Source organism: Microtus oregoni, unplaced genomic scaffold (assembly GCF_018167655.1).
Source record: "Microtus oregoni isolate MIOR12 unplaced genomic scaffold, Mior012 000020F_ref0000438, whole genome shotgun sequence".
In the NCBI taxonomy this organism is placed as follows: Eukaryota; Metazoa; Chordata; class Mammalia; order Rodentia; family Cricetidae; genus Microtus; species Microtus oregoni.
In genome coordinates this window covers 17,697,838-17,714,780 of record NW_024543079.1, presented here as the reverse complement: position 1 = coordinate 17,714,780, position 16,943 = coordinate 17,697,838, and the positions used below count along the sequence as shown (strand labels likewise).

Genomic DNA, 16,943 nt, shown 5'->3' with positions numbered 1-16,943 from the left:
TGGCAAAACCTCCCACCTTAAAATCAAAATTGACGAGAGACCCTCTTCCCATTGTCACTAAAGGGGGAAGCGGATGTGGCTGCTGCCCAAGCACAGTGAGATCTGGAACTTCCCATCATCTTTGGCACCAGGATGGGCATAGAAACTTGAGGGTCTGCATTTGGCACCCAAGAGCATCACTTCGGATAACCCCAGCCACTGCCACTGTGAGAATGCAAGCCAGGACTGGCAGATGCTCTGAATTTTTCCAGAAGTCCAAATTCTAGCTTTTTATGTGAAATCCCTTGATTTTATAAACGCTGGCCATCTGTCCAAATTACTCTTTAAAAAAAAAGTGTGGGGCGTACACTTGGCCTGGGTACCAAGGGCATTTTAATGTCAGGCGCACTGTGTCTGCTGAGATGAACCTATCTGGGACAGCACGGTGTTTTCAGGGTCCCAGGTGTCCACGCAAGCCCCCAGGGAAAGAAGGCTGTGATGTGTGTCAATGTGGAGGTGACCTTAAATCCACTCAGTTTCCAAATGGAAAAAAAATAGTTGTCCCCTATTCTGAGGCCATTGGTTCCTGTCAGATGAGGTGTTGGGGCCCAATCCCAGGATGCAGATGACTCTGACCCTGGACTCTTTGTCATTCCTTGTCCCCAGAAGAAAGAACAAACCTGCCCTTCACCCGAGACCAAAGATGCCCGATGAGATCTTCACTCAGTGGTGGCAGAAAACCGTGTCCCCATTCCTTGCTACCTTCTAGTCTTTCCCATGCCCCTGCCCTACGTGAGACAAGGGACACATGGTGGTTCACAGTTCCACTGAGGGTATTGACAGTGAAGGGATAGGGTAGGCACTTCGGTTGTGAATGAGCTATGTGTGGACACTCGGCTGATTTGCTGTTATGCCCCCTTAAGGTTTCAGGGCTGAGAGCTGCCTCCACAAGTCTTCAAGTGAGGAAACCACAGCATCAGTGATGAAGGGACTTGTCTGAGGTCATTCATCAAGCAGAGAAGCCAGGGTTTCCGTCTGTTCATCTGCACACATCTTTAGATACTTTAGATTTTTGAAGACAGAAATTATACCATCCTCTTCAACCTGGTAAAAAGGGCTGCAGTTCCTCGGATACTGGCTGTGTACTGGACTCTGAGCTTATCGTAGGCTCTTTTGCCCTCCAACATGGCAGCCCTGCAAGATAAGCATGATCATACCTAGAACACCATACCTAGAACTGCTCAGGGTTGTAATGGATCTTGCCCAGGTTCACGCAGTACTCCCCACAGGCATTGTAACCATTGAATTTCTAGCATTTCCCAGAAGAAAAAAAATCTAAAAGGTTCAGCAACTGTGGTGATGTGAAAGAAAACTGCCCCCAAAGGGAGTAGCACTGTTAGGAGGTGTGGCCTTGTTGGAAGAAGTGTGTCACTGTGGAAGTGGGCTTTGAGGTCCAATGTATGCTCAAGCCACGCCCAGTGAGGCAGACCACTTCCTGTTGCCTGTGAGTCAAGATGTAATAACTCTCAGCTCCTTCTCTAGCACCATGTCTGCCTGCATGCTGCCTTGCTTCCTGCCATGATAATGGACTGAACCTCTGAACTGTAAGCGAGCCAGCCCAGTTAAATGTTTCCTTTATAAATAACCATGGTCATGGTGTCTTCACAGCAATAGAAACCCTAAGAGAGCAACCATTCATTGAATGAGTGGCTGGCTTCCTCAGCACCGGGTTTCTGTGTGCATTCAGAGTCATCATAAGCCAGAGTCACCTTATAAACTGTCAAGCCAAAGTGGTCGCTGTGTTCTGTAGAGTGGACTTCCAAGTCCTAACTCATTCCCCAGGTACTGGGAGAAAGACTGGTAACTGAGAAGTCATTCAGAGCGCTCCCCCTGCTGGCCCAGGCAGAGCTGTAGCTGTGGGGCCAACTGGCATTTCCACTGCGGGAAGCTGGTCTCAATCGTAGGAGATGGTTGCTCAGGGGAATCACATGGGCTGTCGACTCTGATGCTCCAAGGAAGCTCATGAGGTTGCAATTAGAGCCCAGATGTACTCATTTATAAGTATGTGCCTCATCTGGGGTAGGGAGGGATTCAGTGGGGATCCACCTGACATGGAGAAGAACCCGGGGTTTCCTCGGAGTGCCATGGAGGGCAGTGGTGAAGGTGGTGCTGCGGGCCCTCTGTCCTGCAGGAGCATAGCTGCCCACCGGGCTCTTCCTATCCAGGGAGCTGGGTCTCTTCTGATTGCAGGCTGACAGAGGAGCCTTAGCTGGAGCGGAAAGCTCCTTTCTTCGGAGCGGTGAGGGAGCCAAGCCCCAGGAGGGCCTGGAAGGGCCTCAGAAGGTTTGCAGCCTTTTGGAGCTAGTGAGGTTCCTGGCTGCCACTTCCCACTAGGAATCTCATTGTTTATTTATTTTTCTCCTTCTGCTTCTGTATTAGTCAGAAACCGTTCGGTTGCAAGTGACAGAAACGCTAACTCAACGTGGCTTGAGAAGAGCGTGCTGGCCTCTGGGGTGGACCAGGTGGGATGGAGGCGCCTTCAAAACGCAGACGTAGCTCCTGGCTCCGCTCTGAGAGCTCTTCATTCTTGGGAGGTTCTTGGTTTGTGCGGCCTTCATCAGCCTCCACCATCCACAGCTTCCCAGGTCCAAAGTGCAGAAAAGAAAACACGCATGAAATACCACACACACTACACCACCACAAACTCACACACCACACACACATGCCCACACCACACACAAAAAAATATACAGCACACACACATATTACGTGCCACACACACATGCCCACACCACATACCATACCACACAAAGAACATATACACCGCACACACACACACACACACACACACCACATAGCACACAAACAACACATATACCACACCACACACACACACTACATGCTACACCACATACCATACCCCCCGACACTCACACCACACAAAACGACACATATGCCTATTGACTTAAGAAGAAGAAAAATCTCAAGATGAGTTTCTGTTGGGACGCATGCCTGTGTCTGGACCAACAGTGACTAAGGTCAAGGGCACATGGTGAGCTGCTCCAGTCATAATGGGTGTCAAAATGTAGGTGGCACCACATGTGCCTCAAAAGTCAGGCCCAGTTGAAGATCAGCGTTTGCCAGAAAAGATGCCGGTGGCCACCAGTGGCCGCTTTGCCTTGGGGAAGACCTGTGCACCCCCCTATCTGCCACTGTCTTTGTCCTGACCACCATTTCTCATCCAAAGTCACTTTCCACAGCTGTATCTCACTGGCCCAGGGGAGCCAGAGCAGAGCCTGGACCAGAAAGCACATGCCTGGTGGCCATCTTCTTCGCTCAGAGAAAGGAGACTGGAGCAAGGAAGACATTGTGAAATGCCCAGTGTGTTTATTTTAGATTTGGACTCAAACAAATCACTTCCTGCGCCTCACTGAGACTCTGATACAGTCAAGTATAAGAACCAGTATGTGTGGCTCCTTCTGGAGCAGCCCTGTCCAAACTCAAGTGGTCATTGTTTCTCTTCCATAAAGTGAGCAATTGGGTTCCTTCACCCATGACCTTGAGGGAACCCCATTGTTCTTTCTAATAAATCAAGAAAGGTGTGATAAAGACCTTGGAAGTACACTTGGCACAGGAGATCACTTCCTAAATATAACCCCAACAGCACAGACACTGAGAGAAACAATTAATAAATGGGACCCCCTGAAACTGAGAAGCTTCTGTAAAGCAAAGGACACGGTCAACAAGACAAAACGACAGCCTACAGAATGGGAAAAGATCTTCACTAACCCCACATCAAATAGAGGGCTGATCTCCAAAATATACAAAGAACTCAATAAATTGGCCTTCAAAAGAATAATCTAGTAAAAAAAAATGGGGTACAGACCTAAACAGAGAACTGTAAACAGATGAATCTAAAATGACTGAAAGACACTTAAGGAAATGCTCAACATCCTTATCCATCAGAGAAATGCAAATCAAAACAACTCTGAGATTCCATCTTATACCCGTAAGAATGGCCAAGATCAAAAACACTGGTGACAACTTTTGCTGGAGAGGATAAGGGGTACAGGGAACACTCCTGCATTGCTGGTGGGAGTGTAAACTTGTACAACATGTACAGCTGCTTTGGAAATCAGTATGGTGACTTCTCAGAAAATTAGGAAACAACCTACCTCAAAACCCAGCAATACCACTTTTGGGTGTATACTCAAAGGATGCTCAATCGTACCACAAAGGCATGTGTTCAACTATGTTCATAGCAGCATTATTCATAATAGACAACCTGGAAACAACCTAAATGCCCCTCAGCCAAAGAATGGATAAAGAAGATGTGGTACATTTACACAGTGGAGTACTGCATAGCAGAAAAAAATAATGACATCGTGACATTTGCAGGCAAATGGATGGAGCTAGAAAACAACATATTGAGTGAGGTAACCCAGACTCATAAAGACAAATATAATATGTACTCACTCATAAGTGGCTTTTAGACATAAAACCAAGAAAAACAGCATGCAATTCACAATCCCAGAGAACCTTGACAACAAAGAGGACTCTAAGAGAGACATACATACATACATACATCTACATGGGAAGTAGAAAAAGACAAGATCTCCTGAGTAAATTGGGAGGAGCATGGGGACCATGGGAGAGAGCATAAGGGGAGGGGGCGGAAGGAGGGGAGCGGAGAAAAGCATATAGCTCAATAAAAACAATCTTAAAAAAATAAAATAAAAATTTCAAAAGGTGCCATTACAACCTTGGAGCACTAGAGGGCACTGTAGCCAATTTCTGGGTCAGGGAAGCAGCCAGAAACTAAACCACAGCCCTCACAAAGGTGGGAGGCTTGTGTGTAAGCACATGGACGCATGCGCGCGCGCGCGCGCGCGCGCGCACACACACACACACACACACACACACACACACCCATGTGCCTACATTCTAATTCTCAGAGTCAGGGGACAGTTCCTGAAGGATTATTTTGCCCTCAGCACGTTCAGTCAACATCCTCCAAAGACTGTGGCTCTAGTAGGGAGTTTCCTTAGGTTTGAGAGGCTTTTTTCTTTTCCTCTTGCAAAATGGCAACACCCCCACATGAGGGCATCTTGGCCCACAGATGCAGTTTGCAGGGCAAACCCCACCTTGTTCTCTGATGATAGAATGTAACTTGCAGTTTGTCCAAGTTTCCTTGGGATCACTGAGTCCGCTGAGTTGCCCTTCATTGCTGGGTGACAGCTTGGCTCTGAGGCTTCCCTGGCACACAGCACGAGGGGCGCACCCTCGTCTCGAGCAACACCGCTGTGCTTCCCAGCATCGAAAGCCTTGGTGCCTGGGCAAGGCCGTGACCTAAACCAGGTGTATTGCCGTGCGTCTGCGCTCTGTGCGCTCGCACCCAGTTCGCGAGCTTCGGGCAAGGGGGCTGGAGGTTAAAATACACAAACACACACAGACAGAGAGACAGCGACACGGGTCATCCTTGAATTCCCCAAGAATGCCCCCCTTATTGTGTTCAGGGGCAGATTATATAGAGATAGCCACGCCCCGGCCAAACCCACCAGAAACCACTCTCCTGCCATCAGGAACTCCTGAAGGTCTCGGCTGTAGACACTCAGATCAGGGGATCAGGATCTGGGGTCTCACTGCTCCCAACAGTGTATGAGATTTTCTTCTCCTCCCATTACAGCCCTGGGTTCATGTGGTGGCTGTACCAGTGCCTTTCTCAAGATTCCTCTGCCACAGGGAGCAGCCAAGGCTCCTGCCATCAAAATTGAAACCCTAACAGGGAGGACAGAGGAGAGAAGAGCAATGTGGACCCTTCCTGGGCATGGCCCATGACACGCCCACTCCCATCTCATTGACCATGGTTAGACATGGGACCGCTTAGCAGTGCAAGAGGGTCTGAGCAATATAATTTCTGAGACAAATCATGCTAAACATCAGGGGTCCGTTCCTGAAGACAAGGAGTGCAGAAGCAGGAGGTGACTAGCGGAGAGCCTGGGGGTGGATGGGTCTCCACTGCTCCCAAACCCCCCAGCCCCAGAATCTGTTTCCTTCCCTACCCATGACCTAAACCTGAGGGCAGAATGGGGCTTAGGAAGGGGATCTGGAAGAAAGGGGGAATAATTAATACATCTTTATGGGACTAGAGATGGCTCAGTGATTAAGATTAAGGCTGCTCTTTTAGGGGACCATGGCTCAGTTCCCAGGACCCATGTGGCAGGCTCACAACTGTTAACTCGAGTCCCAGGGAACCCGATGTCCTCTTCTGACTTCGGTGGCACACGGCATGCACGTGATGCACAAACATACATGCAGGCGAAATGTTGACGCCCGCAAAATAATAAAATAATCTTGAGGAAAAAATGTAGCCCTTCCATGCTCTGTACACCAGAGAAGCTAAGTTTCTTTTTCTTTAAATGGATTTTTGTTTTGAACTGTTTCAAGTCTGTACTAAAAAATAAAAACTAATGTAATAAATACCCCAGTGTGTATGTGTATGTTTGTGTTACAGGCATACAGGTGTGCATGGCCCTGTGGAGGCCAGAGGTCCACACTGGGTGTCTTCCTTAGTTCGGTCTCTACCCTGTTTGTTTGTTTGTTTGTTTGTTTGTTTGTTCCGGTCAGGGTCTCTTGCTGAACCCAGAGCTCTCGAATTTGGCTAGACTGACTGGCCAGCAAGCTCCAGGGAATCCTCCTGCCTCTACGTCCCTGGCACTGGAATTACAGCCACACTCTACACTAACTGGCTTTTTTTGTGTGTGGGTGCTGGAGATCAGAACTCGGGGCATCCTGCTTTCGTAGCAGGCACTTTACTGGCCAAGCCATCTTCCCACCTACCCACTCACCCTCATCAGCCATTTTGACCAGTTCTTTCTGTGTACACATTTGCATCAAATTTTAGGAAGTTAAAATACAAATGAGGTCTCAAGTCTTCTTTCCCATCCCCTCTCCCACATCTGCACATGAGTACCCCCATACTGAATTAGATGCGCATGCACCCTTATATGTCTCTCATTCTTCGGATGCCTCGTGTGTAGGCAGGGCGACAGATCACGGTTCTGCTGTTGAGCTCAGATGGTAACTTGTACGTGACTCATCCACACACTTGCTCTTTCTTCTCAGCGTTGGCTCTGAGCTGCGTCCGCAAGGATAACCGACCCTGCCTCAGCCGTTTATCATGGCCGCGCTGTGTGTGTGGTGCACGGCTGTGGCGTATGATTACACCACCACGTATTTATCTGGCCTCCCCAAAGTGGGTTCTCTTTTGTGACTGTGCTATTAAGCCGCGCCGCAGTAAGCATCTCTGTCAGGGTCTCTTGACGCAGTTAAGCAAGAGTTTCTCGGCTTTGTGGTTTCCCGAGTGAGTCTGTGACGGGCAGTGACATATCACCTGGTAGATTCTCGAGTCTTACCCTAGACCTCCTGTAATGATTTGGATCTGAAATGGTTCTCCCAGCTTGGTGTTTTGAATGGTGCTCCCTAGCTGGAGAAACTATTTTGAGAGGCTGGAACTGTCAGGATGTGGGGGCCACATGGTAGAAGTCTGTCACTAAAGGCAGCCTTTGGAAATCTTCCCCAGACCCACCTCCTCTCCCAGTCTCTGCATCCTGACCCACTGTGATGGGGGCAGCCTCCACCATGTGCCTCCACAGCCATGAACTCCCTGCTCCTCCGTGGCTTCTCTGCCATCAGTGATGGATCTGCTTTAAAACTTTGGGCTCAGATAAACCTCTCCTCCCTGACAGTTGTTCCTGTATCTACCAGGGGATGGAAGGACAGCTCCCTAAATCACCCGTGGGGCATTGAAAAGTTCCCTTAATCTCAACTCTGATAAAAAACCAGTCCCTTTACTTCAACACAGAGAAGCATTTCAGGGAAGTCTAGCATGGAGTGGAGTTGGAGTTTGTTAGAAAAAGAAAGGGGCTCAGAGAAAGCATACGACACACCCAAGAGTACTGTGAGGTGAAGCACACTGAAGTGCCCGAATGGTGACACCTCTCTCTCTCTCTCTCTCTCTCTCTCTCTCTCTCGTGTGTGTGTGTGTGTGTGTGTGTGTGTGTGTGCGCGCGCGCGAGAGAGAGAGAGAGAGAGAGAGAGAGAGAGAGAGAGAGATGCACATCCATTCAGAGAGCAGAAGAGGACATCGAGTCTCTTCCTCTACTGCCTTCCATTTTGTCTCTTCAAGACAGGGCCTCTCACTGAATTTGGAGCTCTCATTGGCTAGGCTGGCTGCCCATCAGGCTCCTGAATTCACCTGTTGCCACCGTTCAGTGCTGGAGCTACTTGGCCAGTCCTGGCTCCTATGTGGTGCTGAAGATTGGACTTCAGATTCTCTTTCTTCGATACTGTCAGCAAGCCCTTGCTTGTGCTCTTGTCCATTAAGCCATCTCCCTAGTCCCTGCTGAGTGGGTTCACAAGGTACCTGACCCTCCCTATATCTATTCCCTCTCCTGATCATTGATGATCATTGAGTTTCTGGGGGTGTCTCTGGGGTGTCTTGGGTGGAATTATAATCTGATTAAACCACGAGCCACTGGAGCTGCTCAAGGAGGTCCTAGAAAATTTCAGGTTTCCAGCTGGAAGGAGAAAAGGTAGATGCTGGTGGTTGTATTGAGATCGATGTTTCTCTGCTGGTGAGTCTGCAGAGTGCGGGGCTTCTTTCCCTTCTCGCGTCCCCATGTTTTTCTCTATCTTGCCTCAACATCACCATGGCAACTAATCACAGAGCCGTTCTGGAGTGGAGGTCAGATGTTGAACTATTGGGTATGAGAAGGCATGTCTTCAGATTTACTGGATACTGCTAGACTTCTTTCCAGGGCTCACACCAGCAGAGGGAGAAGTTTCCTTTCATTCCCGTCTGTCTTTGGTGTCATCCAAGTCAAGCAGGTTTTGCTGACTGGGAGAACCTGGCTCCATCTGGGTCTGGTGGTGTGGCTCTCTCTAGTCTGGGGCCCTCTGGTAGCTTCACGCTTTCTCTTGGGTGTCAGCTGCCTGCAGCTTTGGAAACCCCAAGTCTTTATTCTTCTGTCCCAATTCTCCACATTCTTTTCCTGGAGCAAGTGTGCTGAGGGTACTGGCACTTGCCCGGTACCCAGGGTGTGTCACGGGGTACACATCTGCTACAGTGTGGTCCTGTGAGGGCCACATCAGCCAGCTCCTCCGGTGTGACAGAACTAGGGTGACTCTCAGGTTTCTGGGTTGGGAGATGGAGAGAGAGGCAGAAACCCAGCAAGTCTAAGCAGAGACCTTGGATGTTCCCACGTGTTCCTTACTGTGTATTAAGCATAACATATCATCCAGGCTTTGGGGGGACTGCTCTGCTGACAGGAGGAGGGTGGCCCCTCTAGGGAGGTTCTGGCAACTCATACATCAAAAGTATCTCAGTGAGGAAGATACACACGGATGGGAACAGAAGAGCTGGGAGGTGGGGAGCCAAGGATGTCCTCTTCTGAGGACCCATGGCCTCGGGTCAGCCAGAGGGGGTAACCAGCTCATCCAATGTCTCAGCTCAATGAGATATGAAAACAGAACAATTCAATGCTCTCTGGGCATCTTCAGTGCCCTTTCTTAGTGACTCCTGATCAAATCCCGACTCTTCCCACTACTTGTCCTCAGCAGTCCCCACTGTTCTCTCTCTTCCGGGCACCTGCCTCTGCAAGACATAAGCAGACCCTATGGCCTGCCTGGCTACGCCATGGATCCCTTGCAGCAAGCTCCTCACGCTTGCCATGAAGTCTAGGGGCTATCTGCTGTCATTCTCTGCGCCTACTCCCCCAGGTTCCTCTGCTCAGAGAGGCACAAGGAAGGGCTGGTAGCAGGGCTGGGCATGAAGACTTAGTGCTCCACATGGTTTGGTAAAGATGTCCCTGTGAGCCTTGGTGTGGAGCATACGACTCATCTTCTCGACTTTGCGGCCTCGTTCATCCTTCATCCTTCCTCCCCTTGACTTCCTGAACCCAATGGTGACAGGAGCTTTTGTAATGGTGACAGGGGAGACTGGAGTATTGTTCAGGAACTGAGAAAGAAGGTGATGGTCTCACCCGTCCCCATGTGTGCAACTTACACACACACACACACACACACACACAATACTGTTTTAGTAAAGAGTAAATGTGTCTGTAATCGAAAAGTCCAGGTAGCAGTGTCTGAGCAAAGTAGACATTGATTTCTGTGCTATCAGCAGTCTATAAATGCCTACCTCTATGCCCCGTTCACCAGATTTTGATCACATGATATCTAGTGGTCGGAGATGCTCAGAAATGTTGTCTTATATTGCATCCAGTTAATAGTCCATGAGTCCATCTAAGTAGCTCACATGTGTGATTTGGCTATCTTTCTCCTGTCTGGTCTGTCTGCAGCAGGCACTGGTCTGGGGGCCAACTGCACGGGCTGTGTCATATGCTCGGAGGAGAATGGCTGTTCCACCTGCCAGCAGAGGCTCTTCCTGTTCATCCGCCGGGAAGGGATCCGTCAGTATGGCAAGTGTGTGCATGACTGTCCCCTCGGCTTCTTCGGAATCCGTGGCCAGGAGGCCAACAGGTGCAAGAGTACGTGTCTCCTCCCATGTAGGCAAGCTTAGGTAGAGCTACCCTGTATTCCACCCTCTCCCCACACATACCCTGGGAGGAAGCAGAAGCATGACCAAGCCCAAGCTTGCTGGTTTTAGCCCACCCTGCAGTCCCAGGCCAGGTCGTCTCCTCTCCGTGAGCTCTAAGAGGACACCAGCAGGTCTCAGCACAAACAGTGCAGCGAACCTCCACTTCTATCTAGGTTCTACATGACCACTAGCGGGTTACTCACCTCCTCCGGGTCTAGCTCTAGTAGGAAAGCAGCCCTTGCCTTTTTTCCATTTTTGCTGTGACCTAGGACAAATCATCACTGATCTTGGAGCCTTGTGGGTAAAGGGCAAGGGAGCTTCACTCCCGGCCCAGAATGGCTGTGATACCTAGTGTATCACTTCCCGTGCTCAACCTCAGCTTAGATGAGAAAGGAAGGCCTCTCTTATGCAGCCCAGCTCATCAATTTCCAAGTCTGAGCTGCTGACAAGATGAGTCCATACCCCAGTGGGCTGCACAGAGACCCTCCCTCCTCAGGCAGGCCCATGACTTATGGTGTCTCTGGCTTTGTTGCAGAATGTGGGGCCACATGCGAGAGCTGTTTCAGCCAGGACTTCTGTATCCGGTGCAAAAGGCGGTTTCATCTATACAAAGGGAAGTGCCTGCCGGCCTGTCCGCCAGGCACCTTGACCCACCAGAGTACCCGGGAATGCCAGGGTGAGTGAGACACTGGCCACCTGCCCTAGCCTTGGGGAGATGTCGGGAGACCTGGAAACAGTCAATGAGATACTATGGGGTGATGGGCAGCCCGGCCCCATGTTGGTACACAGAGAATCTTCAGGGCTCTAGTGCCACCGTGACCACCAACTCTTGATGTCACTGTTGTTACCAAGGGTGTTCTCACCAGTCAGGCGACAAGGAACAGTGTTACCGTAGCTTCTCAGACAGTCGCTTCATCTGTGTCCCAGGGCTTCTCTGAAGATTTTTAAAAAGTAACAACACAAGGCCAGGCAAGTGGCTCTTTGAGAAAAGGGCTGATCCCTGGCACCCATATAAAAGCAGTGTGTGCTCTCTGTAACCCCAACATGGTGAGAGACAGGTGGACCCCTGGGGTGGCCGAGAGCTCCGCCTTCACACTTCAGTAGGAGACAGAAGGGACATGCAATTGGTATGTAGCACGTTAGGTGCAGTATCGCTGCAAGGGATGCTGACGCGCCATAGAGTTCCTGGACCCACCCACCAGTCACTCCCTGCATCTTTCTTCCTTGGTGTGGCCCCTGGGTTGTCTCTGAATCTGCACTCCCATGCAGGACCAGAAAATATGACAGCAATCTGCAAAATGCCTCTGCTACTCAAGGCCCTTCTGTGGCTCCCTCTAGCCTCTGGCAGAGTCCTGGCCAATCAGGTTCCCTGTCTATAACCTCTTCACACATCTTCCTCCTCTTCCAGGCTGGGCCTGCCTATCTTAGGTCAGTATCCTGGGGATTTTGTGGGGTTTCCACTCACTGGAAGCACCTCCTACTTCTCCTTCCCACCCCACTTGACAGTCAGTACCACAGCATCCTCCAGGAAGAAGGCTTCCTGGACCCAAGGGTGTGGCCCATTCCTCTTCTGGGCTCCCATAGCCTCTGTACCCTCTAGAATTGCACAAAGTAGCCCTGCCTTCCTGGTGCAGTATCTCAACAGGGTGCATTCTGGGAGGGAGGCAGGTGCATTCTGGGAGGCAGGCGGGTGTCTCCTCTGCAACTGCCCTTCTGCACATACAACCCTGGGTCTCACAGTAGGTGATCTGTCTTGACTTGTTAGGTGACTCCTGGTAGTGGCAGCATAGGTACCTCAGGTCTAGGGACCTGTTCCCAACCTGCTCTGTATACCAGTTCCTGCTCCAGGCCTCAGCACCTAAGACTGCAAGGTGGGACATTCACTGTCCCCAGAGCTGGGTGCTGCCTCCTGCTCAGAAGTGATTGGAATGATTCTGAAGTTTCCTTTTCTGAGAACTTTCTGTCCATCACCTCATTGATCCTCACAATAGCACTGGGTGGCTTTGACCTTCTACATTTGTTAAAAGGCATATGGTCAAGTTCAAAGATAGAACCCTGATCCTGAGGACCTTTTAGCAATCAGCTACCTCTGTGTCTGTCCCTAATCCCTGCCCCTTTCTGAATTCCAGCCACTTGGGCCCTCAGATCCTGCCAGCCATGGGAGGCTTAATTCAACTCTGTTACCTCCCCTGGGAAACCTTCTGCTTTGCTGGCAGGAGCCGGCTCTGGCTTCTAGCACAGCCTTGGTAGGGGTCTTTTCAGGCTCCTGCAAGCAGTGGTCTCTATGTGTCTTCTCTGCATCCAGCAATACACTGAGTCCCTTGCAGGCAGAGCTCCTCAGATCCCTGGTCCTTGAAGCCAACAGGCAAACACTACCAACTGACTCACCTGTCTGTCTCCCTTCACCCACAGAAGAGTGTGAGCCAAGCCCATGGGGCAGCTGGAGTCCCTGCATACACAATGGGAAGACCTGCGGCTCAGGCTGGGGCCTAGAAACCCGGGTGCGGGAGGCTGGCCCAGGCAAGCAGGAGGAGACGGCGAGTTGCCGAGTGTTATCTGAGTCCAGAAAATGTTCTATAAAGAGGCCCTGCCCAGGAGGTGAGTACTAAGCCTGCGAGGCTGCATGGGAAACAACCATGGGTGATTTCTAGCGTCCAGAGACAGAGACACCCCCACAGATGGCATCTGCAAGGCCACCAGAAAGGGCCTGCCAGCCCTTCCTGAGAACTAAGCATCACCCTGTGAAGTAGTTACAGAGAAGGGTCCCAAATACAGTAGGAAGAACGCTTTGCAGTGCTCAGACTCCTATGCTGCAAGGACTTTGGAACAAGCTGCTGTTTCTAGTGGAGTTCCTGGGAAAGCCCAAGAAATGGGGGCTGGGGGTGCAATGCAGTGCAGTGCCCATCCTGTAATACAAAAGAGAAACAATGCCAAAAAGCAGGTGCTTGACCCAGCATACAGAGATCAGTTGGAGACAGGTCCCAGGAATGCAGAGAGCTGAGGTTGCCATAGAGATTTGAGTGAAACACTCTAAAACCCCAGGCACACGTGTGCAAAGAGATCGCAGCTCTGAAAAATCAATGCTGTCAGCTATGCAAGAGTAAAATGGGAGACTGTGCCTATACCACCCCACTAAATACCGCAGGAGCCCCTTCACTTGGGCAGACAAGACCACAGATTTCCAATGGAGACCACTAAGAACCCCAAAAGAGACGGTTGTGAAGTACGAGAGGCATCGGCATGAAAAAGCAATGTTAAGGATATGAGCATGGTGTATTAGATTCTCTATAGTCACTGGCTCATTTGATCTGCACAGTGACTAATGATATAGGCGTGGTTACTATCCCGTTTTAGGAGATGGAGGCCCACAGAGCTTGAGATCCTGACCCCAGGATCACATAGCCAAGAGTAGGTGAACCTAGAGGCCAAACGTTAATCAGTGGGCGAAGAAGACTCTAAGTCATAGTCAACAGTGAAGACATGAAGCCAGGACACAGGACACACAGATGGGGCTATGCAGAGACAGAACTTGGATCTAGGGACTCTCCTGCCCCCATCACTACCCACAGATACACAATGGGCAGTTGGGACGGAGAGTGGAGTCTAGGTGAGGCTGTCCACCCAAAACTCGAGGAGAGCCCTTTTTAGATGATGACCCTAGGAGCTGTGGCCGCAGACACTCTGTGATTATTGCTGCGAGTGGTGTATGCTGAGTGTATGTATGAGTTCCCAGAAGCCTGCGGAGCCTGCTGGTATGTGCCTCAGCCCTGGCACCTTTTCCACTCAGAGGTTTTCCGAGGTCCCCTTCCGGAATCCTCTCGTGTCACGTCGTGTCATAGCACTGACACCACTAGGGGAAAGCCTTGCTCCTTCTGCAGCTGTCTGTGGTCTCTGGAGGGTGAGGCTGACTCTGATGCTGGAGCGGGACCCAGATGTCCACTGTGTGGGATGAGTAGGTGCGTGGGTGCAGGGAAGAGAGGTGGATGGATGAGGGAGTGCCTAGGTTGGTAGTTGTGTGAGTACCTGGTAGGCAGATGCGTGGGTAAGTAGAGAGTTAGGTGAGTGGGTAGATGGGTGGGTTGGTGGGTGCATGGGTTGGAGGACACGGGTGAGAGGGTAAGTGGATGGTAAGTAGGTAGTTTTGTGAGCACATGGCTAGATGAGTGGGAGGGTGCACGGGTGTAGATGGAGGTGTGCATGGGTGAGTGGGAGGGTGCACGGTGAGTGGGAGGGTGCACGGTGAGTGGGAGGGTGCATGGGTGAGTGGGAGGGTGCACGGTGAGTGGGAGGGTGCACGGTGAGTGGGAGGGTGCACGGGTGAGTGGGAGGGTGCATGGGTGTAGATGGAGGTGTGCATGGGTGTAGATGGAGGTGTGCATAGGCAGCGGGCTGGCATAGGAGAAGGATGGGGAGTAGTCTCATCTGGGAAGATTGCTCCAGAGAGCTGGCAGATACCTAGAAAGCTGTGCAAGCAGCGTGGAGTACCACAGGGAAGCTCAGACAGGCCTAATAAAAAAGTGACCAGAAAGGAGCTGCTGAAGGAGGCTGCCAGAGGACCCTGTCAGGATATTGAGCTCTCCTAAAGACAGCATGCTGGGATCTCTGCCACACCCTATGCCATCTGGCCACTAGCCACCCAGCTAGCCTTAGCCCAGATGAGCTTCTCTGAAGGGAAATCAGAACTGGTTCCAGGAACTCTAGGCCGCTGAGCAAGTTAATCCTCTGGCCAGCCTTTGGTCATCTTATCTGAGAAATGAGACTAATCCAGTGTTCACACTGGACTGTATTCCTCCAGGATTGGTGGGACACGCTGCGGTCTAACTGAGACCTGGGTCTGGGATTTGCAGCCAGCCCCCTGTACTGTGGGAGCAGCCAAAGCCAACCCCTTTCCCTGCCTGTCAAATGGGATAGAAATAGTAGTTTTTGCTCGCATTGCATGGATTTACTCAATACTCTCTGGGTCATCTGGCCCGCACCAAGAGCAGCTAAATCTCAGGGTCTCGAGATACCAGGCTGCTAGTGAGGGCAGGTCCTGGCTGGAAGTAGCTGGGAAGCTGACAGCGACTTTGTGTAAAGGAGACAGAGTCTCCAGCAGGAAGCCTAATTAACATGTAGTACATGTGTGGAGTGGCACGGGGAGCCCTGGGCGGCCATTCAAAATCCTGACAGGTGCTGATCCAAGTGGTCCTTCAGCCCTTACAGGATGTTGCCCGACTCCACCTCTGCTCCAGGCATTCCCTCCTCAAGCCAGTGTCCTCCTGATCCCCTAGGAATCTCCAAGGAGGAGTCTGTCCCGAGCAGTTTCACCTGCAGCCTCGAATTTAAAACAGGGGGACTTTGAGTCCAGCACTCAGAGCCTGCTGGGAATATCTGGGCTTCCCTCATCTCTCAGGACCTCCATGGACCTGTGTTCTCTTGCAGAGAGAAACCCCAGGCAGAAGAGCCGGAAGGATCGGAAGGATCGACGCCAGCGCAAGGACAGGAAGTTGGAGCGCAGGCCGCAGTTGCCTGTCTCACAGTGACCCCTCTCCACCTCTGGCATCCGACCTCTGCCCTTGGCTTGCTGCCTTCTTCCCCTGTGGCCTCTTCCCTTTCCCCCTGCCCTGCTCTTTATCCACATCCTTCGCTCTTTCTACCTGTCCCTCCTCTGTGTTTTCTTCACCTCCTTTCCTTTCCCCCCTCCCTTTCTTTACGGAATTCCTTGTTTCTGTCTTCAGACCTTTCCCTCTCTTCATGTATCTTTTTTTTTTCATTTCCTCCTGCTCTGCTTTCGGTTCTTCTGTCCACTCCCACCCCGTACACAGACACACGTAAGAGACGGAGCCTATATCCCCCATGTGGCTCTGTACACCTCAGAGCAAACATTTTTTCTAGATCTTTCTGTGACCCTGTCCTGACCCCACCTTTGCAGAGTTAAAATTAAGGAGGAATAGGGATGAGTGTGACTTGACTAGTCCTGGGAGCACTCAGCCATTGCCTCTGTGATGAGGCCACCTGGGATGCGTTCCAGAATCTCCCGAGGTCCAGCCTGAGCCCCTTGTTCAGGATGGTGGTGTAGGAGTCACTAGGGGCCCTTTGGCTGGACAGTGACCTCAGGCCCACCAACACATCCCTTTGAAAGTGCCTGCAACACACCCTCAGCACCCCCCTCCGATCTCCCTCTCGTAGTGCCTATGACCCTTCCCCAGCTGACCCTCTCCCAAGGCCTTTGGGGACCCATGCACAGAGTCAGGTGGGGCTGCTGTAAGAACGAGATGAGATTAAGTCTCTCATCTCAAAGGCTATTGAAGTTAAAGGGAGTTTAGAGCTGGCCCTGCCCACTCTATTCACCACCTTGCTTCCTGCCTGCCCATCATATCCACGG

General features: G+C 51.1%; 1 protein-coding gene across 1 annotated transcript in view; it reads left to right on the top strand.

The window, feature by feature from the left end:
* The window catches only part of Rspo4 (R-spondin 4), a 31,674-nt gene extending 15,573 nt beyond the window's left edge, over positions 1-16,101 (top strand). The window contains exons 2-5 of the mRNA XM_041670748.1: positions 10,341-10,529; positions 11,115-11,255; positions 12,992-13,177; positions 16,001-16,101. Coding sequence (XP_041526682.1) covers positions 10,341-10,529; positions 11,115-11,255; positions 12,992-13,177; positions 16,001-16,101 — 617 coding nt within the window. The remainder of the gene's footprint in view (positions 1-10,340; positions 10,530-11,114; positions 11,256-12,991; positions 13,178-16,000) is intronic.
* Positions 16,102-16,943: the final 842 nt, after the last annotated feature.